The sequence below is a fragment of the Microcaecilia unicolor genome, chromosome 6 (genome assembly GCF_901765095.1).
Source record: "Microcaecilia unicolor chromosome 6, aMicUni1.1, whole genome shotgun sequence".
NCBI lineage: Eukaryota > Metazoa > Chordata > Amphibia > Gymnophiona > Siphonopidae > Microcaecilia > Microcaecilia unicolor.
In genome coordinates, this window is record NC_044036.1 from 131572520 (window position 1) to 131598901 (window position 26382).

Below are 26382 nucleotides of genomic sequence, written 5' to 3' on the forward strand. Positions count from 1 at the left end.
GGAGCGCTGGCGACGACCAGCGTTGGTCCGGTTCTCCTGCCCCGCACCCGCTCCAGCAGAGTCGCAGGTGAGAAACATGACAGGCAGTAAAATGTGACCATGCAGTAATTTAAAAAATTGCCACACAGCCATTTACTGCTGGAGTTGTTACCGCCTCTATTTAGGAGGCAGTGAGGGCTCCGGTGGTAACCTGGTGGCATGCGGTGCTGCCCCATTACCAGCGGGTACACCTCTTGTCACTAGAAAATACTGTACAAAGGTATTTTCTAGTGCCGAAAACGGTGCATGAGAAAACTGGTCAAGCCCGGATGTACGGCCGATTTACTGTGCTCCAAGCCGGCAGTAGCCCTACCATCCTTTGATAAAAGGACCTCTTTATTTCCAAGAACATGAAACATATTTCCCAGAGGGATGGGAAGCCAGATGTTATGGTTCCAGTAGAATCATTTAACACATTTTTTGAGATATTGCACAGGACAATTTACAGAGTACGAGACACCCTATCTGAAAAAGATAAGGTAACAATACTGAGGTCTTATTTCAGAAAGTAGAAAGAAGTATTATCTGTTTTATGGTGAAAAGCTGCAAATATTTCCTATGTGGCTCATACTACGCAGTTGTGTAGAAAACAGTTTCTTCAACTGAAACCACGTGTGCTTGAATAGAGGTAAGTTGTTTTTTGTTCATTTTTTGTTTCCCTGCGTTTGATAAAAACTTCTGATTTTAGTTTTTTGATCCATCTCAATTAGAATAGTTTCTGATAGATAAAGAGTTGAAATTATTTATTTTAATATTCCAGAGGTTGTCACAGTAGGTGAGGAATTAGTTAAAAAAAAAAAAAGGTAATTATACAGGTATAAAAATAGCAATGTATATTTGCTTAAATTATATTTTTGTTTTCTTTTTCCTTTGTACCTCAGTTCTCTTTTTATTTATTTGTGAATCTGTAAGTTTAAAAATTCTATATTTAAAAAAAAAGATCTTAGGGGTATGTTTATTAAGGCACGTTAGCGTTTGTAACATGCCTAGGACTAGGGGGCATGTGATGAAGCTAAAATGTAGTAAATTTTAAACGAATCGGAGAAAATGTTTCTTCATTCAACGTGTAATTAAACTCTGAAATTCGTTGCCAGAGAATGTGGTAAAGGCGGTTAGCTTAGCAGAGTTTAAAAAAGGTTTGGGACAGCTTCCTAAAGGAAAAGTCCATAGACCGTTATTAAATGGACTTGGGGAAAATCCACTATTTCTGGGATAAGCAGTGTAAAATGTTTTGTACTTTTTTGGAATCTTGCCAGGTATTTGTGACCTGGATTGGCCACTGTTGGAAACAGGATGCTGGGCTCGATGGACCTTTGGTCTTTCCCAATATGGCAGTACTTATGTACTTTTAAAGTTAAGGTGCATTAAACACTAACATGTCGATATATTCCTATGGGTGCATTAGCATTCAATCCCATCAACCATTAACATGCATTAAAAACGCTAACGCACCTAAAGCGTGCCTTAGTAAACATACCCTTTTGTTAAGATGGATGGGAACAGCAGAGGGCAAAACTGAAAGCAGCTCTTTTAAAGGTGACAAACCTTTATGTTAGAAAAGTACATAAAAGGATGAGGAAAGGAAGGCCACTTTGTTTCTCAAACGTAGTAGCTGAAAAGGTAAAGGGGAAAAGGTTAGCCTTCATAAATTATAAGAGATTGCAGAAAGAGGAAAGCAGGCAAAAATATCTGGAAAAGCTAAGAGAAGCTGGAAAGGCTGTCAGAAAGCGAAGATGCAAATGGAAGAAAAGATAGCCGATAACAGTAAAATTCAGGGACATTTTTCAGATATGTGATAGGAGGAAGTGCCAAAATGGCATTGTAAGGCTCAAGAGTAAAGGGGAGGAATATGTAGAAGCTGATAAGGATAAAGCTGAACTGCTTAACAATTATTTCTGTTCTGTGTTCCCAGATGAAGGGCTGGGGGTAGGACTGCAGAAAACAAATGCTAATGGGGATGGATGTGTGGTAAACCATGACCAATTCTCAGAAAACTGTGTTCATGAGGAGCTAGCTAAACTAAAAATAGACAAAGCAATGGGACCTGATGGGATACATCTGAGGGTACTCAAGTAACTCAAAGAAGTTCTGGCAGCTCCGATGGCTGACCTCTTTGCTTCTTTGGAGTCTGGAGTGGACCCGGAGGACTAGAGAAGGGCAGATGTGGTCCCTCTGCACAACGGCAGAAGGAGGAGATTGGGAATTACAGGCCTGTTAAGACTGACCTCAGTGGTGAGTAACCTAACGGAAACGCTTCCAAAGCAGAGGATTGTGAGGTTTCTAGAATCAAATAGACTCCAAGACCTGAGGTAGAATGGTTTGATTAGAGGCAGGTCTTGTCAGACAAATCTCGTTAATTTCTTTGACTGGATGACCAAACAGTTGGATATGGGATGGGCACTAGATGTGGTGTACTTGGATTTTAGCAAAGCCTTTGACATGATTCCACATAGGCAACTGATAAACAGAGTGACCTCGGTATGGGACCTAAAGTAACTGACTGGGTTAAAAACTGGTTAAATGGAAGGAGACAGATGGTAGTGGTAAATGGAATTTGCTCCAAGGAAAAAGATGTTATCAGTGGTGTACCACAGAGATTGGTCCTAGGGTCGGCTCTTTTTAACATCTTTGTGAGTGATATTGCAGAAGGACTGTCTGGTAAGATTTGTCTCTTTGCAGATGATACCAAACTCTGTAATAGAGTAGACACTCCAGAGGGTGTAGATAGCATGAGGAGGGATCTAGTGAAACTTGAAGAGTGGTCCAGAAATTGCCAACTAAGATTTAATGCTAAAAAATACAGGGTCATGCACCTAGGTTGCAAAAATCCAAGGGAATGGTATAGTATAGGAGGTGAAGTACTTCTGTGAACAAAAGAAGAGCAGGACTTGGGGGTGATCTTATGTGTTGATCTTAAGGTGGCCAAACAGGTAGAAAAGGTGATGCCAAAGCTATAAGGATGCTTAGGTGCATGGGGAGAGGAAAGGCCAGTAGGAAAAAAGGGATGATAGTGCCCTTGTATAAGTCTCTGGTGAGGCCCCATTTAGAATACTGTGTGCAATTCTGGAGATCGCATCTACGAAAAGATATATACAGGATGGAGTCGGTCCAGAGGGTGGCTACAAAACTGGACAGTGGTCTCTGTCATAAAGCATATAGAGACAGACTGATAGACCTCAATATGGAAGAAAAGCAGGAGAGAGAGGATATGATTGAGACATTTAAATGTCTCTGTGGCATTAATGTACAGGAAGTCAGCCTTTTTCAAATGGAGGAAAACTCTGGAATGAGAGGGCTCAGGAGCAATCTAAGGAAATAGTTTTTCACAGAAAGGATGGTGGAGGCGTGAAGGTGGAGGAGACAAGGACTGTGTCTGAATTTAAGAAACGTGGGATCTCTTAGGGAAAAGAGGAGATAGTGGTAGCTGAGGATGGTCTATTTGGCCCTTATCTGCCCTCATGTTTCTAGAGGTGGTCCAGTTAGGGCCAGATTCTGTAAATTGAGTCTAAAATCTAGACGCACCCAGAAAAAGCACTTAGCACTAGTCTATTAACCAAGCCTAAAGTTAGGCGTGGTTTAAGAATAGCACATAGGGCCAGGGAACATGCCTACATTTAGGCTTAACCATTTACGCCACTGAAAACCTGGTGTAAATACCTATATCTAAATGTAGGCACATTCCCCAAATGCTATAATGTGTGTAAATTTGAGTAATGCCCCCCTGACACAACCACACTCCTCCCATGGTTGTGCCCCCTTTTCAGCTTCATAAGTTGGGATTTATGCACACCTCATTTTACAATACGCCTAAAAAGAAGTGCACGCAAATTCCAATTATTGCCAGTGATGATATTTGGCTGTTATCGGTCAATTATCATCACTGATTGGCTTGTTACTCAATTAAGATGCACTCGTTACTCAGTTAAGGTGCGCGTGTAAATTGGGGACATCCTACTCACTGCGCCCCATATAGAATCCAGGGGTTAGTGGCCATATTCAACAAAAGGCTGCCTTATCTTTATCCAATTAGCTACCTGGGTAGTGGTCTGTATATCACCGTTAACTGGATAGCATTAACGGGTCACCACTGCACTACAGAAATGATGATGCAGATGTTGTAGCAACTTACAATCAATTTTTTTTTTTATTAGGATTTATTTATTGTCTGTTTGAAGGAATTCACTCAAGGCGGTGTACAGCATGAGTAAGTCAAACATAAGCAATAGACAATTACAGCAGTAAAATATTCAAATTACAATACAAAGTATTGCATAGTATGCTACTGAGATCAGTAGGTTAAAAAAACAGTAATTAAGGTCCTTTGACCTACTGGAGATTGAGCACCCAGCTTCTACAGCCCAGCTGGGGATGTTGTAGATAGCAGGCAGCATTCATATTCCTATGAGTTGGAAATCCCAGTCAATGCATAACAGTAATACTTACAGCTGGGACTGAAGCTACAGAAGCACCAACTTCTCAAGGTACAGCTCAACTAAACACAAGTGCTGCCTTGGAAAACTCGGAGAAAATCTGTATCTGAGAAAGAAATTCATGGTACCGTGGACAAACGCAGACTGAATCTAACCAAACTGAATACCCAAGGGAGGTAAAAGCTGCTGGTTTAAAATGGCATAAATTAACTGGTTCCAGTACATAATGTCAACAGTCTGTAGTGAAGGAGGATGGCAAGCCAACGAAGGAGTAGGTGCTTTACCCAACAGGATGAGTTCGGACCAAGACCTCTAGGGTGCTGACTAGTAAAGTGGCTTGTTAGGAGCAGGCTCGTGGGTCCTTGATCTGGGTTACATCACAGAGCAGCAGCAGCACTTGGCTGGGTAATCATCAGTATGCACACTGTTCTCTTCTCCATACACAAAGAAGGTGTACTGACTCCCCTTCCACTCATAAACCACCTTCGTCAATGGGATCAGCTCAACAGTCTGCCTCTGATAAATTAAAAATTAAATGCAAACATAGAGTCATTTAAATTTACATCCACAAATGAATCAATGCAAAATCTGTTCTCCAAATTCGCTGGCAGTTCATCTCAAAACACTTGTCCTTTCCAGACTGGACTACTGTAACAGTTATAGGGTAATATTAAAGCTATCTTTATCGTTTACACCTGGTTCAGAATCCTGCTGTTAAACTCACCTATAATACTCATCGCTTTGATAATGTTATCTCATTATTAAAAGATCAAGCCTCATTACCAATTTCTTGCACGTGGAAACTTCAAATACTGATTCTTGCAAATGGATGCGCCAACAATCTCATCACAACTATCATAAATGTACACTGCACTTCCAGACTCAAGTTATTAACAGTTCCCTTGATATAATCTCATTTAGACAGTGCTGAACAATCATTATTTTCTTCACTTCCCGTTTTGTAGAACTTACTGCAGCTGGAGACGACGTCTGTTAAATTTAAGTTAACCCTATCTATCTACCTCAGGCTTTCCCAAAGAATAACACTGGCCGAAATACAGCAGTTTGCTTCTCATATTGATACCACATTTCTACTGCTAGATGAGTAGTAACATTTGCTGTATTAGAAATAGGTCCCTTTTTTGGCCTTCTCTTGCATCTATTGATTTTTTTTTTAATATATAAACTACTTTGCTGTAACCCACTTGAAAGGTACTACATCAAATTTTAAGAAAACAGATCAACACATAGGGTATATCTGTCATTATTATCAGTCAATCCCAACTTACATATGTACATAAAGACCAAAAATCCATCAAGTCTAGTATCCTGCCTCCAACAGTGGCCAGTTCAGATGGAGGGAAGGGTGGACATTGGCAAGATCCTAAAAAGTAGATCCCATGGAAGCTATTTACCCCCAGGAAAATGCAGTGGCTTCCCCAGGTCTACAGTAATAACAGTCTATTGACTGTTCCTTCAAAACTTCTTTTAACCCAGCAACAAATTGCAGAGCTTAATTACATTTAGCTGGGTAACTTCACTCCTCCCAGACATCATACAAGAGTGTTCACCACCGGGCTCCATATTCAGACCACAGCTGGTGTCCACCTGCCCTCCTCAAAGGTGAAACCCGCACTTGGCTCAGAAAAATCTAAATAGTAGATGACTACAGAAAAAAGACCCTCTGGACCACCCAGTCTTTCCACACTAAGGACACATCCGCATTACCAGCCACAGAAAATGATCACCTACACGTTTCTCCTTGCCAAAGATTGTGCTGAAAGATGAGGAAGCCTTTCAGTTAAAGAGCACACAACAACCCCAACAGGTTCCCTCTGGCATCATACCCTGCCCACATCTAACCTTAAAGCTCTGCAATAAGCTGAACAGCCAACGGGACTGGACAATACCGGTGTGGTCACTGTTCTGTGCAGTGCTGCTCTGGTCATTTTCCTGGATAAATGTGTCTGCAATACATATAAGGCAAAGACCTGCAATGTCCAGTTCAGAAAAACTCATTAAAGGCTTAGCCTACCTGTCTGAGGATACAAGCCGTGGAAGCATACTGCATGGCGTGACGTTGCACAGCGTTTTGAGAGGCTTGATTAATGGCCGGATCTGGGAACGTCACTAGAGGATGCACCTGAAAAAAACCAAGAGCAGCAAACCTTACTACTACTACTACTACTTAACATTTCTAGAGCGCTACTAGGGTTACGCAGCGCTGTACAAAATAAACAAAGAAGGACGGTCCCTGCTCAAAGGAGCTTACAATCTAACCTTCAACTCACGCTTCGTCTTTACAGCTGTTTTGTGGGGCTTTTCTTCCCCTGGCCTGGGGCACCTCGATTACCTAAGATTGTTCAGTTCTTCTGAACACTCACTGCTCAGGAAAGCGGTGTGACATTTTTAAAATAAAGAAATCAAATCATTGCTATTACAGCAACAGGTTCATTGAAATTGAATGAAGTGCAAGAGGACTTTTTTATTAACAAAGACAAAACCAAAAGAAAGACAATCATATCTGTTTGCAGCTGGTTATGAAACACTGCTGCACTGCGCCTCTTTCTGGTCCATGTTCCACCTCCCTCTGACCCCTGTGACAGCACAAAACCTCTCTCCAGCCTTCACAAAAAATGTTTTCTTTGTTGAAATAAAGGTGTCATTGTCAAACTTATCACTTAGGTGCAAAGTCTGCATGGACCTAATGTTGGAGTGGAAAATACCTGGGATTTCTCCCTTTCAGCCACACACAAACGTACAAAGGCGTACTGACTGACTGGCTTTTCATGCATACCAAATTTCAGTGGAAAATAAGTACGCAGATTTGAGGGGAAAAAAGGTCAGTTTTCAACATGGTTTAAGTAATCAGGAATGGCGGAGTACCTAGTGGTTAGTGCAACAGCCTGAAAACCAGAGGAATCAGGTTTGATTCCCACTACAGCTCCTCATGACTCTAGGCAAGTCATTTAACCCTACATTACCCCAGGTACAAAATAAGTATCTGTATATAATACATAAACTACTTTGATTGTAACCACAGAAAGGCAAAATATGAAATCCCATCCCCTTTCCCTGTATATAATATGTAAACCACTTTGATTGTAACCACAGAAAGGTGGAATATCAAATACCCTCCTCCTCCTTTCCTGAGAGGGCTGGCTGATAACTGAGCTGGGCAGTGCCAGTGAATATTGGTCTGACCTCTGCGCCACTGTCCAGTTAGTACCAGGGCTCTCTGGGGACAAATGACAAAGCCTGGGAGGAGCCAGCACTGAATCAGTTAGCAGGCAATATTCAGTCTGTTAAGTACAGAAAGTTTAGGGTAGCAAAAATGCTGAGCTAACCAGGCACCGGTCTGAGTATTGGCCAAAGTACATTTAACTTCCAGGTGACTGCACTGACCCGGGTATTCAATGCCAGGGTCTGGACACAGTCCAGCATTGATTATCCAAGCTTAATTCAGCCTAAATTCCACTGACCACTGCAACTGTTATTGTCCCATCCTGCCCGAAATATGTCCCAGTAACACCACCCCTGAACACAACTAAAATGTACATTAAGAAAGAGCTTCTGAGCATTAACTGGTTTAACAGGGGCTTTGAGAATTACCTCCATAAAATCCTAACACTTAAGAACATTACCCTGGATTGTTCATCGGTAAAGATGATCGTTCCTGTCACCTTCTGAAAAAGATCAGTGGGGAACCCTGATCGCTGGTCGACCACAAATTCAAACTTATTATTTTTCCTGAAAGATAAAGAAACAGGAAGTCACAAAGTGCCACATATAACACTAAACAAAACATCCAAAGCAGAAAAACATCCATAAAGCGGAACAAACCGGCAGATGAACAGTTTAATACGTCCAAATTGCTATTTTGAAAACCCATTTTTACAACATTTTTCTATGCAGTTCATCTGCAGTGCATCCAAATCACAGGGGCATGTCGGAGGCGTGTCAGGGTGGGATTTGGGTGTTCTCAGAACTTGGACGTTTTTCTGCCATAATGGAACAAAACAAAAACATCAAGGCCTAAAAGTTAGACAGCTTGGTCTAGACCTGTTCAATCACAGCTAAGTCATAAAAAGGTGCCCTGAATGACCAGATGACCACTGGAGGAATTAAGGCATGACCCCCTCTTACTCCCTCAGCGGACACTGACCCCCTCCCACCCCAAAGATGTGAAAGAAATAGTATATACCAGCCTCTACGACAGCTTCAGATGTTATGGCCAGTCCTATTAGAGCAGCAAGAAGGTCCCTGGAGTAGCCTAGTAGTCAGTGCAATGGACTGTAGAGAAGGGGACCCAGGTGGTGGAGAGTGTAAGCCCTCCAAAACCCACCAAACACCTACTGTACCCACATATAAGTGACACCTGCAGACATAAGGGCTATTGTACTGGTGTACAGTTGGGTACAGTTGGTTTTTGGAGAGCTCCCCATACAATATAATGAAGTATTGGTGAGATGTGTACCTGGGACCTTGTATGTGAAGTCCATTGCAGCGCCCCCTAGGGTGCCCTACTGATCTTCTGGGATGTCTGTGTGGCCAGTCTACCAAGAATGCTGCTCCCCGATACATCTCATTGGTTTATTTTTGTGTGTTTTTCCCTTGCACTTTTTTGTTTTGAAAATGGTCACAAAAGAAAAACGCACTGAGCACAAAACATCTTGGAAATGGGCATTTTCAAAACAAAAAGATAGACGTTTTTCTGGTTTAAAAATCTCTATGTTTGCCACTTGATTTTTGGACGTTTTCAGCAAGACATCCAAAATCAGATTTAAAACAGAGACATAAAAATATAGGGACAGTCATACTGGTTCAGACCAATGGTCCATCTAGCCCTGTATCCTGCTTCCAACAGTAGCCAATCCAGGTCACAAGTACCTGGCAGAAACCCAAAGAGTAGCAACATTCCATGCGGAATCCCAAAGAGTAGCAACATTCCATGCTACCAATCCCAGGTCAAGCAGTGGCTTCCCCCATGTCCATCTCAATAACAGACTATAGATGTTTCCTCCAGGAGCTTGACTAAACCTTTTTTAAATCCAGATACGCTAACCACTGTTACTACATCCTCTGGCAATGAGTTCCAGAGCTTAACTATTCTTTCCTCCCATTTGTTGTTAAAAGCGTTTCCATGCAATTTCATTGCATGTCCCCTGGTCTCTTTCACACAGAATACACTAAACCATTTTACTGTCTGCTAACAGGTTGTAACATGAATAACAGACCCACATAGCATTTAAACTATCAGACATCCTCCCCCTTCTGGGGTGTATAAATGTATTTAATATGTTTACTGCTTCTTGTTGGCTCTATGTTCTCCAAATGTTACCACTTTATTTAAAAGTCAATGATGAGAAGGCGTTGAATGTCTTGCTACAGCTCTTTTTGTGGCAGAGAATGCACCCATGACTCTTTATTAAAAGAACTGCCTTGCCGACAGATAAAGGGGGTCTAGGACTTCTTAATATTCAATATCTTATGATTGTTGCAGCATGCGGCACATTAACGACTGGTTTTGGAATTCAGATGATTTTACTTGCAATATTGGGGAAAGACCATTTCAGTGATTATCTTCATGCAGGCCACTTCCCCTTCTTCCTTCTATACCTATGAATTATGTCCTCTATAGACCTGGAAGTGGCTTTGCAAATTAGGATCATGTTGATCCTGCAACTATTCCATTGCTGCCTCTGCGATACAACACAGCAATTCCCGCCAGGAGCGGACTCTCCCACCTTTGCCCACTGAGAAGCCAAAGGCCTCCATTTCCTGCACCAGGTCTCGTCTGATGATGGCTCTATGAAACCATTTGTGGCTCTTCAGAATGAATTTCAGCTGCCATAGAGTGAGGTGTCTGTATACCTGCAGCTTCAACACTATGTTACTTCTCTGAATGCAACCTGCTTTACTGTGGATACTTATCAGATGCTAGATAGGGCCCTAACTTTGGAATCTCAGCTCAAGATTCCCCTTACATTTCATCACCAGCACCTCAAGGACCATGTGTCTTCACCCGATTTTTGTAAGTTTGAGCAGGCTTGGGCTGCCAACTTGGGTGAATCTGTGCGGGAAGGCCATTTACTTGCGGTTATTGTTGGCGTACGTTCTTTCACTGATCATGTACCCTTTTGGGAATTACAATACAAAATCAACTTGAGACTCTACATTTCACCAAAGTGGGCTCATTTGATGAAATTTTGCCCTACCACGGCATGCCTCAAGCATGGTCATATGGATGCCTCCCTTGATCATACACAGTTGATGGAAGGAGCCTTACCAATCTCAGCACCCTCGCTGGCACAGTATTCACTTCATTTATCCCAACTTCTGTACAATGTTTGTGTGTTTTCTGAGATGAAAGCTGAATTCTAAGTACAATATTTAATGAGAATTTGCTGCTGACAAGATCTTGCTGCAATCAGCCTGGGGTTATTCACCCAGTATAGACAAGCACAAATGTTTCTTTTCCAAATTACCACTTAACGATCAGCTGGAGATAGCAAAGCAATTGTCCCATCGTTTCACATTGGTCACAGTTCCTATGCCCAGTGCCAGAGCATTCCCCACAGCTGTGGACAGAGATTTCAGAATTAGAAATGGAGTAAGAAGTACACAATCACATCACAGTCACACTTAAAAGTGAAGGTGTAGCCTACTGATTAAAGCAATGAACTAAGAATCAGGGAAACCAGGGTTCAAATCCCAGTGTTGGTCTTTGTGACTGTGGATAAGTCACTTCACTCTCTGTTGCTTCATATACAAACTACAGTGATGTGAAAAAGTATTTAACCCCTCCTCATTTCCCCGATTATTGCATATGTGTCACATTGAATGGTTTCTGATCTTTAAATAAAACACAATATTAGACAAAGGGAACCTGAGTAAACACATAACACAGTTTTTAAATTATTACTTCAAGTTATCCAACACCCATATCACCCATGTGAAAAAGTAACTGCCCCTACATTTAATGACTGGTTGCACCACCTTTAGCAGCAATAATCGCAACCCAGAGCTTCCCATAATTTGATATCAGTCTTTCACATCGTTGTTGAGGAATCTTAACCCACTCTTCTTTACAGAACTGCTTTGATTAAGGCACATTTGTAGGTTTCATACATGAACTGCACATTTCAGGTCCTGCCACAGCATCTCTGTTGGGTTCAAATCAGGGACTGGGCCAATCCAAAACATTAATTTTGTTACTCTTCAGCCATTCAGATATAGACTTTCTTTTGTGTTCTGGATCATTGTCATGCTGCCTAACTCAATTATGCTTCAGTTCATGGAAAGAGGTCTGGACATTCTCCTTAATTTCTGGAACAGTGCAGAATTCATGGTTCCTCCAATAACAGCAGGATTCCCAGATACTGAAACAGCAAAGGATACCCACGGCATCACACTACCATCATCATGTTATTATGATGTTCTACTGTGGAATTCGAGACATAATGGGACCTGTGTTGTCTAAAGAGTTCCACTTTTGACTCGTCTGTCCACAGAACATTATCGCAAAAAGTCCAGGTGAGTTTTTGCAAATGTGAGACAAGAACTGATTGGACAGCAGTGGTTTCTGCCTTGCTACTCTCCCATGAATGCCATTTTTGCCCAGTCTCTTTATTGTAGAGTCATGGACACCGGCCTTAGCTTAGGCTAGAGAGGCCTGTAGTTCTTTGAATGTTTTCGGGGATTTTTGTGACTTCCCACATGAGTTGTTGCTGCCCCTTGGAATAATTTTGACAGGCTGGTGGCCACTCGTGGGAAGATTCACCACTGCTCCAATTCTTCTCCATTTGGAGATAATGGCTCTCACTACGAGTCAGTGGAGGTCCAGAGTTTTGTAACCTTTCCAGAGCAATATATTTCTACAACTTTTGTCTTCTCTCTTCTGGAATTTCTTTTGATTGTCGCATGGTGTCCTTGTAGAAACTCTGTGCTTACTTCTTCACCTCATCCTAAGGTTCAATATATAGCGAGGTTTAGATTCAAGAGGGCTGGCTGCAATCAAGACAGGCTGTGTTCAATCAGCTGAATCTAATTATTAATTAAATGTGGTCATTTGATTGATTAACTAAGGGGCAGTTACTTTTCCTTAAATAAATGAAATAAAAATTTTAAAACTGTGTCATGAGTTTACTCAGGTTCCCTATGTTATGTTAAAGAGGATTCATAGGGGGTCAGTGGCCCAACTGTTTGGGGAGGCTAAAGGGGACGGGGTTGGGGGTGGAGCTTAAATCCATAATTGTCTGATAACACACAGAAAAAATAAATAAAAATAAGTCACAATTAATACCTTTTATTAAATTTAGATATTAGATATGTATCATATGTCACAGAATAAAGTGGTTGCTCAAAGCATATACTAACCACAATCGCTCAACTGCAAAACACTATGCACAACTTTGTGCAAAAACACACTCAGAACCTTACTGTACCATAAATATTACACTAGGCAGAACCTAATACACCAATATACCACCCATACGGAAAATGCAGACTGTCAACAATATGAAGCAAGGGATCATAGTATTATGATACGTGTAGAGCCACAAAACACCCTAATTCATGTTTAATGTTGGATAAAATGCCTTAAATAATTAAATAAATATAAACTTTTAATGTTGAGCACCTAATTCTCAAAGTGGACATATTCCAAACACTATAATGAAAACAAAATGAACTTTTCTACCTTTGTTGTCTGGTGACTTTGTTTTTCTGATCATGCTGGCCCAGTATCCGATTCTGCTGCTATCAGTCCTCTTAACTCCATTTCCAGGGCTTCCTTTCCATTTATTTCTTTACTTTCCGCCTTTCTTCTTCATTTCTTGCCCTACATCCGTAAGTAAAAGCTGGGTCCTCCACAGACTTGACTGTCCAGTGGATCCAGCTTCTGCCTATTTTCTTCCTTCATGTGCAGTTTTTCTCTCTTCTTTTTCCCTCATCTCATCTCCTTCCTCACTCTTCCTTCCCCTCCATCCATGTCCAGCAACCGTCCTCTCCCCTCCATCCACCCATGTCCAGCAACTCTCCTCTTCCCTGCCCTCCCCTCCATCCTCCCATGTCCAGCAACCCTCCTCTCCTCTCCATCCACCCATGTCCAGCAACCCTCCTCTCCCCTCCATCCACCCATGTCCAGCAACTCCCCTCTCCCCTGCACTCCCCTCCATCCTCCCATGTCCAGCAACCCTCCTCTCCCCCTGCCCTCCCCTCCATCCACCATGTCCAGCAACCCTCCTCTCCCCTCCCCTCACCCATGTCCAGCAACCCTCCTCTCCCCTGCCCTCCCTGCCATCCTCCCATGTCCAGCAACCCTCCTCTCCCCCCTGCCCTCCCCTCCATCCAGCAGCCCATGTCAACCATCTCCCTTCTGCCAGCCATTTCCTGCCTTCTTCCATTCCCCCCTCCGATCCCCCGATCCCCCCGTCGTCAATCATCTCATGTCTGCCCTCAGCTGATAGCCCTCATTCCCTTCCTGCCCTCACCCTACCTTAAAATATTGTAATTTTCCTCGAGCGGGCAGCACCGGCATTGCAAGCAGCAGCAGGCTCCAGCCTTCCCTCGCATGGTTCTGCCCTCGCAGAAACAGGAAATACGTCAGAAGAGGGTGGAGCCATGCGAGGGAAGGCTGGAGCCTGCTGCTGCTTGCAATGCCGGTGCTGCCCGCTCGAGGAAAATTACAATATTTAAAGGTAGGGCGAGGGCAGGAAGGGAACGAGGGCTATCGGGCAGCTGACGGCAGAGACTGGAGATGATTGGCGACTGGGGAGCGGGGAAGTCTGCAGCTCGCGGGGTGGGGGCAGCGGTTGGGCTGGGGAGGCTTAGCCTCCCCAAGTCTCTTATACTGGGCGCCTATGAGAGGATTTGTCACCCACCAACACCCTCAATTTGAGATACAATAAAAATAGAAAGATACTGATACAAATCATCAGGAATTTTAAAAAAATTAAGAAAAAAAGCAGTCATATCATATTTTACAAAACACTAGCAAACAAGTTTTCAAAGCTTTATGAAAAGAGTAATAACATCTCATTAAATGTAAATCTACTGGAAGATTATTCCAAAGTTGAATTGCTAGAAATAAAAAAAGAATGAGAGAATAAAGCCTTAAATCTCACATTTTTAACCGTAGGGAAAACCAAGAGCAGCTGACTACAACAACTAGAATTTGTACTGGAGTTTAATATTTTCACCAGTTGAAATAAACCCTCTGAGCAAGTGCCTTCTAAAATCTTGAATACTAGGCACAACACTTAAAGTAGATCCGAGCTTGTACCAGTAACCAATAAAGAAGCTACATGGCCACCTCGAGACTTACAAAAAAATCAACCTAGCAGCTGAATGCTGAATTAGTTAGATTTTATGAATGAACTTTAGAGGTTATACCCAAATACAATAGTCAAGTAATAAAACATTTTCTTTAAAGATCAGAAACTATTTACTGTGACATATATGCAATAATAGGAGAAATCTGGTGGGGGGGGGGGGAGAAGGGGACTTTTTCATACTGCTATACATTGTAAACCCTCTGGGGCAGGGAAGTAACTATTGTTCCTGTATGTGACTCAACTTAAGCTCAGGTTTACAAGGGTAAGTAATAAAACCTGAAATCCAAAGCCAAAAGAGCCCATCCAAACCTCTGTAGATCCTTGACCCCTGGCCCTTATGGAACACCAGTGCCTTCCAATGTGCTCTGGGAATCCCCAAGCACATGCAGATTCCGACAGCACGTTTCCTATTAATTCTAATGGTCACACTGTTCCAAGAGAAATCTGCATTCTCTGCAGCCTATGAGACATCTCATGGGTTCATCCTAAGAGATAGGATGTGCATTTGCTCATATATCAGGAAGAGACAGAAATGTTTGTTTTGTCCTGGCTGGCAACATACTGGGGATTTAATGGAGCATTCCAACAGGAGTGAATCTTTTACGGACGTAAGATCTTTCTGCATGCGTCATTAGTATAATGATTCTCCGAGTCTTACTTCTCATTTCCAATGCCATTGCAATGTGAGCACCGGCTGTCAGAAAACTGCATGCCACTTCCATTACAAACCCAGCATTGCACCTGCAAGACCAGAGAGGACTGGTCAGAAGCAAAGAGGCATGAACCACGACACACGGAGCACGCTTACTGTTCACCAGGCACCATACACATGACAATGCCGTGCACACCATGAACACACAAACACAGATACTACAGCATGAGCTCTGCACACACAGAGAACTGTACACACCAAGCAAACACAAATCTTTATCCGGTTTCTAACCTTCCTTTTCTGTTGAAAATTGCTAAAAAAAAGTTGTTTATTCACAATTTCTTGCATTCATTAATCAAACTATAGTTCTCCATCCCTGCCAAGCGGGTTTTTGCCTGTTTCACAGTACAGAGACAGTCATTACCTCTTTTCCTAGTGATCTTCAGGCAATTCTGGATAACGGCAGCATTGATCTTGTGGTTTCATTGGACCTGTCAGCTGCCTTTGATCTTACCAGTTTTACTATCTCATTTGGCTGATATCGGGCTCTCTGGCACTGCACTTAACTGCTTTTCTTTCTTCTAGATCTTTCTCAGTATATACCAATGTTAGTCCTTCCAAATATTACCCCCTCACTTGTGGTGTATCCCAGGGCTTAATTTTATCCCCCACCCCCCCTACTATTTAATATTTTTATAAGCCCACTTACAGTGCTTATTCAGGAACTTAATATCAGGGGGTTTTTTTCTATACAAATGATATTTTCTTTTACAAAACCTTTTTTTATTGACACTTAAATACAAAACTCCAGTTAGGCAAAAGCACACAGATGCCAAGCAAACAGTACTATCACAACAGATTTCACAACATGTGGTTGACATAGAGAATCCAGTGAACCACAAAACCTAAGACAAGCTATGCTGAGTCAGACCAAGGTGCATCAAACCCAACATCCTGTCCTCCAACACTGAACAGTCCAAACTGAAAGTGCCCAAGCAAACAGTAATGCACCCTATACCAAGTGGAGTTGGGGGCCTGTGCTTTCTTCAGAAGACTGGACGAACAGTAATACCAGAGAACAGGGCTGGTGTTAGACATTCAGGCGCCCAGGGCAGAAATCGGGGAGGAAGCCCAAAAGCTGGCCTTCAGCCTATGCCTCCTTCAGTTTGAGGCAGACATGGGGCCCCCTATGGTATGGGGGCCCAGGGCAGTTGCCCTGTTTGTCACCCCCTAATGCCTGCCCTGCCAGAGAACTGCCATTTTGGATAAATGAGCAACACTGCCAATACACAACAGGACTTATCATGTCCTACGGCATAGCATTGATACCCACAGCCAACTATTTATCCCTGGGGTCTGTAGCATGGAATCTTCCTACTCTTTGGGATTCTGCAGGTAGTTGTGACCTGGATTGGCCCCAGTTATAAACAGGATACTGGGATGGAAGGACCATCAGTCTCACCCAGCAAGGCTATTCTTAAGGAAGATGAGGTCTCATGTTAACACAAGTTATGGTCAGACTTGGGGTATTAGGATAGACAGGGGTAATACAAAAAAAGTATCACTTGCTTCAAATTGTAACACTCATCACAGAAAAGACATGGGCTAAACTGTGTACCTTGTTTGATAAAATTCTCACTATCCCCCAGGCCGTATCTAGGGATGGCTAGACTGCACAGGCCGTAAGGTCTTCATCTGTTTCCATGGTGATTCCCAATTTTCAATTAGTTGCTGAGCTACATGGGCACCTCTGATGTTATTTGAAGAAAACACATCTCAGTTTTTCCCCTACAAACTTATTCTTTTCAAATCCGTTCAGCAGCCACAAATACACAAAACCGCAGAACTGATGCAACCTCTACAGCAGGAAAAATACAGGTTTTTGGAGGCAGCACAGACCAAGCCAAAGACAAGCTTCTACAGGAAATAAATGACAGGAAATACTGAACACCCCCCTCATCAGCATATGACAAGTACATGGGAATGGGTATTACTAAAGTGATACATTTTTCCATAGCCCTGGGGGGAGGGAGGTCCCTGCTAGAAGGCTGGAATGGTAGGATATCCTTGGCTGGAAGGAGGTCCAGCCCACGGGGAGTGGTTTGGAAATAGACCTTGGAGGAAAAACTTTGATCTTGTAGTGAATGACAAGGGGGGAGGAGTGACAAAGGGGATAAAGGTTGGAATTATGCCCAGAGAGGGGTTGTCTTTGGTTGCCTGATGGTCCCCTGCCAAGACACCAGGAGGAGAAAAGGGGTATCCTAAGTTAGAAGTGTGATCACTGGCTGTAAAGGAGGGTTGTGGATCCTGAAAGTGGCAAACAAGAAATTGTGTGTGCTATGAGTGGACAAAGGAGAGACCCAGCCCAGGAGCAGGGGATTGGAGCTACGGAGAGCTCAGTCCCAGGGCCAGGGAAGATCCAGATGGGGGTCACTGCTGGAAGAGGGTCAGATCAGAGGAGGGTCTGAGCCTGCAGAGATTGAATTTGTGCTCAGAGGAGGAGAAACAGCCACTGAGAGTAGCTCTGCCCTGCAGGATAGGCATGAACAGTTGAACTGTACACATTTGGTGCCCACAAAGTATCCCTGTAAATATACTTGAGAGGAGAAGTGGTAGAGGAGGTCCTCTGAGGAACACCAGAAGGACTGGAACTAAGTTGGAGTTTATATGCTGTTTGGACTTGAAAAACTGCCTGCTGCAGAACTGGAAGAAATAAACTGTTTGAGTTTGCATAAGCTGTGACTATAGAGTATCTTTGAGCACAAGGGTGTAAGGGCCTCCCAAACCCCCAGATCACTATTCTGGACCATAGAACCACTCCCAAGCTCGACTGCACGCAATCTGGAATGGATGAGTGAGGTGTGAATGGCCTTGAACGTAAAACTGAACCGACTGAACTCTGCTTTGTGGCCCGGGGCTGGAACTAGCGCTTGGGTGAGACCTGGGTTACATAGGTGTTACAGTATGTGCAACATGTTACATTCAAAATCTGTATGTTGTTCCCCTACATAAGCCTCAGACAGGACTTACCCGGCCTGCTGCATTGCATTTCTGACATCTGACCTTGCCCAGGGCCAGGCACTGATAACAGGGCTGTAGAGAAAACAGAAAAATGGCAGGTCAGACAGGATAAACAGTTGGACACATACAGAGAGAGTACCCCACACAGCACAGTACTCAAGAATCACACTCAGAAGGCAGCAGCTGGGACTATCACGATGCACAATTCAATTTCATCTAGTGATGGTCCTTATATTCTGCTTTTTCCTCTGCCGAGATCAGTCCTACCACTGAGTGACTGTGTTTTCATACATGGCTCTGCAATAACTCTCTGAACATGGCCCTCCCTTCATATCCCCCCAACGGGCTGCCCCTGTATGATGACTGAGGCAGATTACACTGGTTGTAACTAAAACTGTGCAGGGCCTTCTTCTCCCTCCCTGCCTGCGACACACATACTCTATACAGGCAACAAAACACACAACAGGCAGACCCTACAGATCCCAGGTGACAAGCAACAAGATGCACAACATGCAGAACCTACAGACCCTGGGTGACGGGCGATACATGCAACACAAAGACACTACAGATCCGAGTGACTCACAACCGGACATGCAACACAAAGGCACTACAGACCCCAGGTGACAGGAAACCAGACGCAGATACTACAGGCCCTAGTTTTCTACCTTTACTGAAGAGGTATGGGGAACCTTCACTTTGGTTTCACTGTCTTTGAACACAGCCGGCACCTGCACCTGTATATCCCAGGGAAAAGGAGCAGGTCCAAAGGCGTTCGAGTCCACAAACTCACCTACCGCAAAAGCAAATCAGACTGAAAAGACTGAAGGAAAAAAAATCCAGAAATACAAGAAAGTTAAAAGGGTCACTCAGCACTGAATCAGTGAAACTCTATGTGGTCTGTGGTTCTGGGCCTCTGAGGGACATTGCAGGGAGCATCTCTGCTTAAACTTTTAGAAATCATCCCGGAGTTCATTCTGACTTCTCTATCCTGGAAAGGGAGATTTCTGAGGTCTTGTAGTATCACCATCAGATGACAAAACAAATACTCCAGCTGCCCTCTTTGGATCTCCCAGTTCCACATGGCAAGAACCAGCAGCACAGCATCTTCAGGTAGGGGGACGGAGGTATGACTTTTTTTTAAAACAGAAATTTAAGTGCCAAAGCAGGACTCAGATATTATAAGTTCTCTCCTTGGTCCTTTTACTGTAACACCTGAATATTTATGACAGCACCATCCAACAGGCAAAATTACAATCAGCAGCACTCACTGTAACCTTCCCAGCAAAGACTATTCACCGAGTCTGGCACCAGCCAATAAATCAGGGGCTCCCAAACCGGTCCTGGAGGAATCCCAGCCACTCAGGTTTTCAGGATATCCAAAATGAATATGCATGAGCTAGATTTGCATACCAAGGAGGAGCATATGCAAATCTATCTCATGCATATTCATTTTGGATATCCTGAAAACCTGAGTGACTGGGGTTCCTCCAGGACAGGTTTGGGAATCACTGCAACAGATCAATACCAGTTCATTTCATCCTTTTAAAAGTAGAGTAGAATTTTTATGTTCATTATTCATGGTTTACTACAATAGAAGGTGCCCTACCTCCTCAGCATGATACACAGGCACCACACTCAACTTCATTCGGATAGCTCACAAACAGGATGGGACAGTGACAAGCTCTGCTTACCTTGGTACGGCACAGACACCCACTCTGAGCTTCTAGACTCTGTAAAGGTCTCCAGGCAATACTAGAAAAATAAAGGGAAGGATAGTGAAGAGACAGGGAAATCTCCAGGTCCTCAGAAAAGGAGAATCTGGAGACGTACTTCCCAAGAAGTCCATTTCAAGTGTTTTACAAACACAGCACAACCACCACCGGGAAGAAGCCAAAGCTGCACAATGCACAGAACGAGAGCAGGAGATGAAACCAGACACTGTATGTCAGGCTGCAGTTGAGAGTGAGGAGGAGGAGACAGGGAATGTATTGCTACCTGATAGTATTTCTAGTCTTTTCCCTCTCCACTCTGGGAGAAAAGGTACCAAAAGAAGTTTGATGAGATTTTACAAATGACCTGCACCAGCCACATAATGTACCTGGACCCAGAGATCGCAAAGGAACTACCTACTGAAAGAAGGAGCTTGGCTGCACTTCCTCTATTCGCCTTCTGCTTTCCTAGTTACTGGTGGTGAACCCTCTGACATCCTGTTTAAGGGCAGTATATCAAACATTATACTAAACATACATAAATAAGCATTTGAAAATCTTTAAAACAAAATGAACAATACACACTTCATTTCTCGGTTCACAGGATCAACCAAGCTGCCACTTACGTGAATGAGGCCCCCTCACGGGAATATGAGTTTTTCAGAGTCTACATCTATGTTTATTGTACACATACGACAGTGACAAACCTCATTTCTATGCAAACTCCACATGACTGGGGGATGTGTGCCCCCCCCCCCGACTCCACCTGACTGGAGGACGTGTGCCCCCCCCCGAATCCACCTGACTGGAGAACTTGTGCCCCCCCCAACTCTACCTGACTGGAGGACGTGTGCCCCCAAACTCCACCTGACTGGAAGACGTTTGCCCCCAAATTCCACCTGACTAGAAGATTTGTGCCCCCCAAACTGCACCTGACTGGAGGACGTGTGCCCCCCCCCAAACTGCACCTGACTGGAGGACGTGTGCCCCCCCCAACTCTACCTGACTGTAGGACATATACCCCCCAACTTCACCTGACTGGGAGACATATACCCCCCCCCAACTCCACCTGACTGCTGCCCGTCCCCAACTCCACAGGTACAAACCAAGCTAATGCCTGCAGGACACCAGAATGCAGAGGTACACACCCGATAGGTATTGAAAGGCTTAAAATCTTGGAAGATCATCTCATTGGCAGGTGCAGTACTGTAGCAGCACTTGCTAGATGCGTATTTCACGAAGGCTTCCTTTGCCGTGTCTTCTGAAATGGAGGGGATGCTGGGAAGGACAGAAACCAGATTCCCCATGAGATAAATAACGCAGAGAACTCATGTGCTCTATTCTATAAAAAGGAGGGGTACAGGAAGCACTTTTCATGTGAACTGCCCCCTACTGCTCCTCACTAAAACCAGCCCAGACAGCAGCAGGGACTGACAATTCAGAAGAACTCAGGACCAGCTCTCCCACAGCATCCCTGTGCATTCCTGGACAAGTTGTATAGCTCTAGGTAACTGCAATGGAATATTTATAATTCAAGTAATATTCAGCCTTCTCTCTGTGTCAGAATCGGAACCTCTCCCGCCCCTTCCCCAAATAGGAAACCACAGAATCTTACATCCACTGCTGGTTAGAGGGAGGCAGGCGATCTCCAGGATCAGGAAAGAGATTCGCTGGAGGCGGCAAAAACTTCCCTTCTGCACAGTAAAAGAAGACAAACTAGTCAACAAGCAGAACTGGCCCAAAACACTAACAGCAGTCTGGACTGTTTGACCCCAGTTATTGAAAACCAGAAGGCAGTCAAATTGAAAAGTAATCAAACCCTAAAACCATATAGCTGGATGGGAGAAAAAGACCTCAGAAGTCTTTGCAAAGATTAACATTGAAATATCTCAGCAGATTAGGCTGAACATTTCTTTCACTGGTGTAAAAAAAAACCTCCCAGAGCCATTTTTGTAAAATCTCTTAAGTATTCTAATTCCTGCCCAAATTTTGTGTTCCTAATAAGTGTTCTTTAAATCTTAATTCCAGTTCCAAACTTTTCTATTCATGTAAGCATATGAGCCATGCTGGCTATATAAACTGTTTCCAGTTCAATACTGGATGCAAAAATCTGAGGTATTTCAATGTTAATCTTTGCAAAGGCTTCCAAGGTATTTTTCTCCCATCCAGCTATATGTTGATTCAATTCAAATCAATTCCTGTATACCACTAACATCCCCTTTCCAGGGTTCAGTGTGGTTTACATTCTAGGTGAGACAAAAGCCAATAATGTTAATGTGAGGTATGAGAACAATTAAGAGACCACTGGTGTAACGCATGAGACCAAAAACATTAAAAGGAAAGGATAATGGATGATACTAGGAGGTAGAAGTCAATGAACTGTTATGATCACAATGGAGCTGTAACTTCAGATTGTTTTTTGAGATCTGCTTAAAACCTACCACCCACCCTGTACATGAGTAAAAGTGCACAGAACATGGACTTTACCCACATTTTAGTGGAGCTGTTCCCAGAAGAGAAAACAACACCTGCAGCTTTGGATTTCACAAACTATGTACAGTTTTAGCTGGAAAAATCCCCACAGAAAAGATAAGTGCATTATATGTTTCATCTATGCTACCGTCTGCTCATCTGTTTATTGCATCCTAAGCTTTAAGGAGCAGCGACTGTGTTATCTGTCTTTATGAAGCACTAGGTGTGCCTGGTAGCACTATACCAGTGGAAGTTTTCCTTAGCAATAGCAGAAGGGAGGGTCGAATCACACACAACACATTTCCTTAGGCAATTTTCAAAGTGTAAGTATAGAAATTCTTACTCTGAAAACTGCTACAAAGCCTGTGAGTACAAACACACTCCACTCTGTCAAAGTGCCTTAACCTCTTTCTCACCAACCACATCTTCCCACTCTAAGTGCATTTTCTACACAATAATATACAAGAACAAAAAGCAATCATACCTCCATCTCCTGTAGAAGCTCCTTCGTATCCAGACACATTATCCATCAGGTTAGATGGAGGCGCAGTGGCCCCTGTGGAATAGGGACTTGGAGCAGCTACAACACAAGAGACAATCAGAGAGGTTTTCATTTTCAATGAACCCAAGATTCCTGTCCCAGCACTTTCCTGTGTGAGTCTCACACATCAGTACTTCCTCCCCACACCCAGGGGTGGCTGCTGCCCTTTCAGCAGTTAGACAAGAGTTCCTTATAATGGGAGCATCAGGCAAAAACAGGAAAGAAGCTGGAAGCAATCAGTGGTAATGTATAAAATCAGAATAAATGTGAAAATCAAGCAGTCATGGAAATTCATTCTGAAATCACAAGGTCCTTGATACTGATGAAGGACTCAGCTTTTGAATGTTGTCCAATTAATGCACCTAGGTGTCTCCTCAATTATATAAAACCAACTCAAAATGATCAATAACAAACCAACATAGTAAATGTTGGCAGATAAAGACCTGCATGATCCAACCAGCAGATAATTGGACACCGGCATCATAAGCAGGGCAGTCAGCATCTTGCCACCCTCATATGGGCAGTTATGTGATGCAATCTTGGAACACAGGAGCAGAGGCGTGACTGAGGTATATCACAAATAAGCAACCTACCTTAAGCACTTAACGCATGGATTATCTCTTGGTAAATTCCAGCACACAACCCTGTTAAGGAACTTTGAGGTCACCATGCAGTAAACCAGGCATTTTTGTGTTAAGGGGCATTTTATGATTAATGTGCTCCAAATAGACTTTGAGGCTGAGGCAATGGAGGGTTAAGTGACTTGCCCAAGATCTCAAGGAGATGCAGTGGGATTTGAACTGGGCTCCCCTGGATTTCAGCCCATTGCTCTAACCATTAAACTACTCCTCCACACGCCACAACCCTGGAGTTCATGGCCATGGGAAGCAGGAGATGAGTATGGTTATGCCCAGTTTTGACCACAGTTAAAGCGAGTGTTTGATTTGTTCTGTATTTTAGATTTTTTGTTTTTTTTTACGTAGCTGGGTTTGTTTTTATTTTGTTATACGCCTCCCGATGCTGCTGGTGAGAGGTGGTTAATTAAGCTTGATAAGTATGAACATCTTTCCCGAGCCTCTCATATACCTGGGTTTCCTGAAATGTTCTCCACAGTTCCATAGTTTGAAACAGCTGCATCTCTGAAAAACACAGAACATACAAAGCAATGACTCAAGGAAGAGAGAGGGCAGCACAGACCACAGGACTTCGCAACACAGGAAGGAGACAAGTCTGGACAGTACTGGAAATCCTGCACTGGATCAGCACCATCTATTTCCCCACTATGAGATGAACAGACTCCCTTCTGCGCTGCCCAGACAGGGCTCTCAAAAACAAGGGAAAGTCCAGCCTGAGGATCCAAATTCTGAACCAGCCATGATCATCCTTTGTGGCTCTTTCCAGCTCTGTATATGAGAAATCACTGGACTAGGAAGGAGAAAGGAAGGACCAGGGAACTGATTTTCCAGCTGGGTTTCCTTTGTCCAGATCAGAGCTTCCTCCTCATACAGCTACACTTTTGCATGGGGAGGGGAGAAAGCAGCATTCAGAGAGCCACCAAAATGTGGAAGAAGGGGAACGGCTAGAAAAAAAAAAAGTCAACTGTTTAAAAAAAGAAATAACTCAGAAAGTGTCCCAAGCTGAAGCACTTCTGCTCCATCTTGAATTTATACAGCCCATAATATTAGAATCTTCTCATATGATGCCTTCCGCTTTCAGAACTGTAGGACTGATGACTTTTGGCTTTTTGGGTGGTGTATCAGCTAAAGGTGAACTATGAACTAATTATGACTAAGGGGTCCTTTACTAAAGGTCAGTAGGGCTACTGCTCAGGAAATGAGCAGCAAACAGTACCAGCATGGGGTGTTCTGAGACGTCCTGGGGTATTGCTGTGATCAGTGTATGCCAATCCCCGCCCTAGAAAATAGAAATTATTTTAGAAGGCAAGGGGTGGGGAGTAGGCCTGCCCTGCGGTAATCAGGCCGTGCACAGCCAGCCATCACTATATACTGCCCGATTAGCACATGACCCTTACCGTCAACTATATATATATTTTTTGCAACTACATTCAAAACGGTTTACATAGTATAGGCAGGTCCTTATTTGTACCAGGGGCAATGGAGGGTTAAGTGACTTGCCCAGAGTCACAAGGAGCTGCAGTGGGAATTGAACTCAGTTCCCCAGGATCAAAGTCCAATGCACTAACCACTAGGCTACTCCTCCACTCATTCCATCAATAAGAGCCAACCTCATCAGTGATGTCACAATGGCTTGATTGCCCGATACTTGGCTCACTTCTGATATTGTGATGTCATAAGTGAAAGGGGGAAAGGGAAATTGGACTTGATATACTGCCTTTCTGAGGTTTTTGCAACTACATTCAAAGTGGTTTACATAGTATATACAGGTACTTATTTTGTACCTGGGGCAACAGAGGGTTAAGTGACTTGCCCAGAGTCACAAGGAGCTGCAGCGGGAATAGAACCCAGTTCCCCAGGATCAAAGTCCGCTGCATTAACCACTAGACTACCCACCCGTCATGCTGCATTCTTTTTCGCTGCTCCTTTCCACTGGAATTCCCTCCCATTAGATATCCATGCAGAATCCTCATGTAAAAGTTTTAAATCAGAACTGGAGACCTGGGGGTATGTTTACTAAGGCACATTAGTGTTTTTAACAGGCCTTTAAAGTGAAGGCGCGTTAAACGTTAACGCACTAATACATTCATACCGGCGCATTAGCGTTTAACGCGTGCCTTAGTAAGCACACTCTCTGGTTCGTTACTAAGACCTTGACCTCAAACTCAGCCGTTGCAATTTGTTTGCTTCTACCCCCCCCCCCCCCCCCCCCCCACACACACACACACACACCTTCTTTGTAATCACCATTTTCCTGCTCAAAACCTGCTGAAAACGCAGCCAGACGGGAAAAGCAAAGCGAGTTTAATGCTGGATGGGGCAGCACAGATTATAGTGAGTACATTTCATTTTATCCTAACAGAACTTTGCTAAGTATATTAAGAATTTCATGAATAGCTCCTTTGGCCGTGGGGTTACTCAGCTAAAGTCCAGTTCTTATTTCTCTGTTTCCTAGATGTACTCGGCTGTAGGTGGAATCTACTCCGTTACAAAAATATGATCACACCTCTCCTCTCATTAACTCATCATTTGCCCTGCTAGTAACA

At 43.4% G+C, this 26382-nt stretch overlaps 1 protein-coding gene across 3 annotated transcripts in view; it reads right to left on the bottom strand.

Annotated features, from left to right (window-relative positions):
• Positions 1 to 4233: 4233 nt before the first annotated feature.
• Positions 4234 to 26382, bottom strand: part of LOC115472078 (protein SSUH2 homolog) — a 43183-nt gene continuing 21034 nt past the window's right edge. For all 3 annotated transcript variants that reach the window (XM_030206152.1, XM_030206151.1, XM_030206153.1), the window contains 12 exons: positions 24288 to 24340; positions 23145 to 23240; positions 21804 to 21882; positions 21337 to 21466; positions 20171 to 20231; positions 19145 to 19269; positions 18489 to 18551; positions 15465 to 15547; positions 10958 to 11050; positions 8114 to 8219; positions 6505 to 6612; positions 4234 to 4985 (listed from right to left, as the gene is read on the bottom strand). In XM_030206152.1, coding sequence (XP_030062012.1) covers positions 4842 to 4985; positions 6505 to 6612; positions 8114 to 8219; positions 10958 to 11050; positions 15465 to 15547; positions 18489 to 18551; positions 19145 to 19269; positions 20171 to 20231; positions 21337 to 21466; positions 21804 to 21882; positions 23145 to 23240; positions 24288 to 24340 — 1141 coding nt within the window. In that variant the 3' untranslated portion in view covers positions 4234 to 4841. The remainder of the gene's footprint in view (positions 4986 to 6504; positions 6613 to 8113; positions 8220 to 10957; positions 11051 to 15464; positions 15548 to 18488; positions 18552 to 19144; positions 19270 to 20170; positions 20232 to 21336; positions 21467 to 21803; positions 21883 to 23144; positions 23241 to 24287; positions 24341 to 26382) is intronic.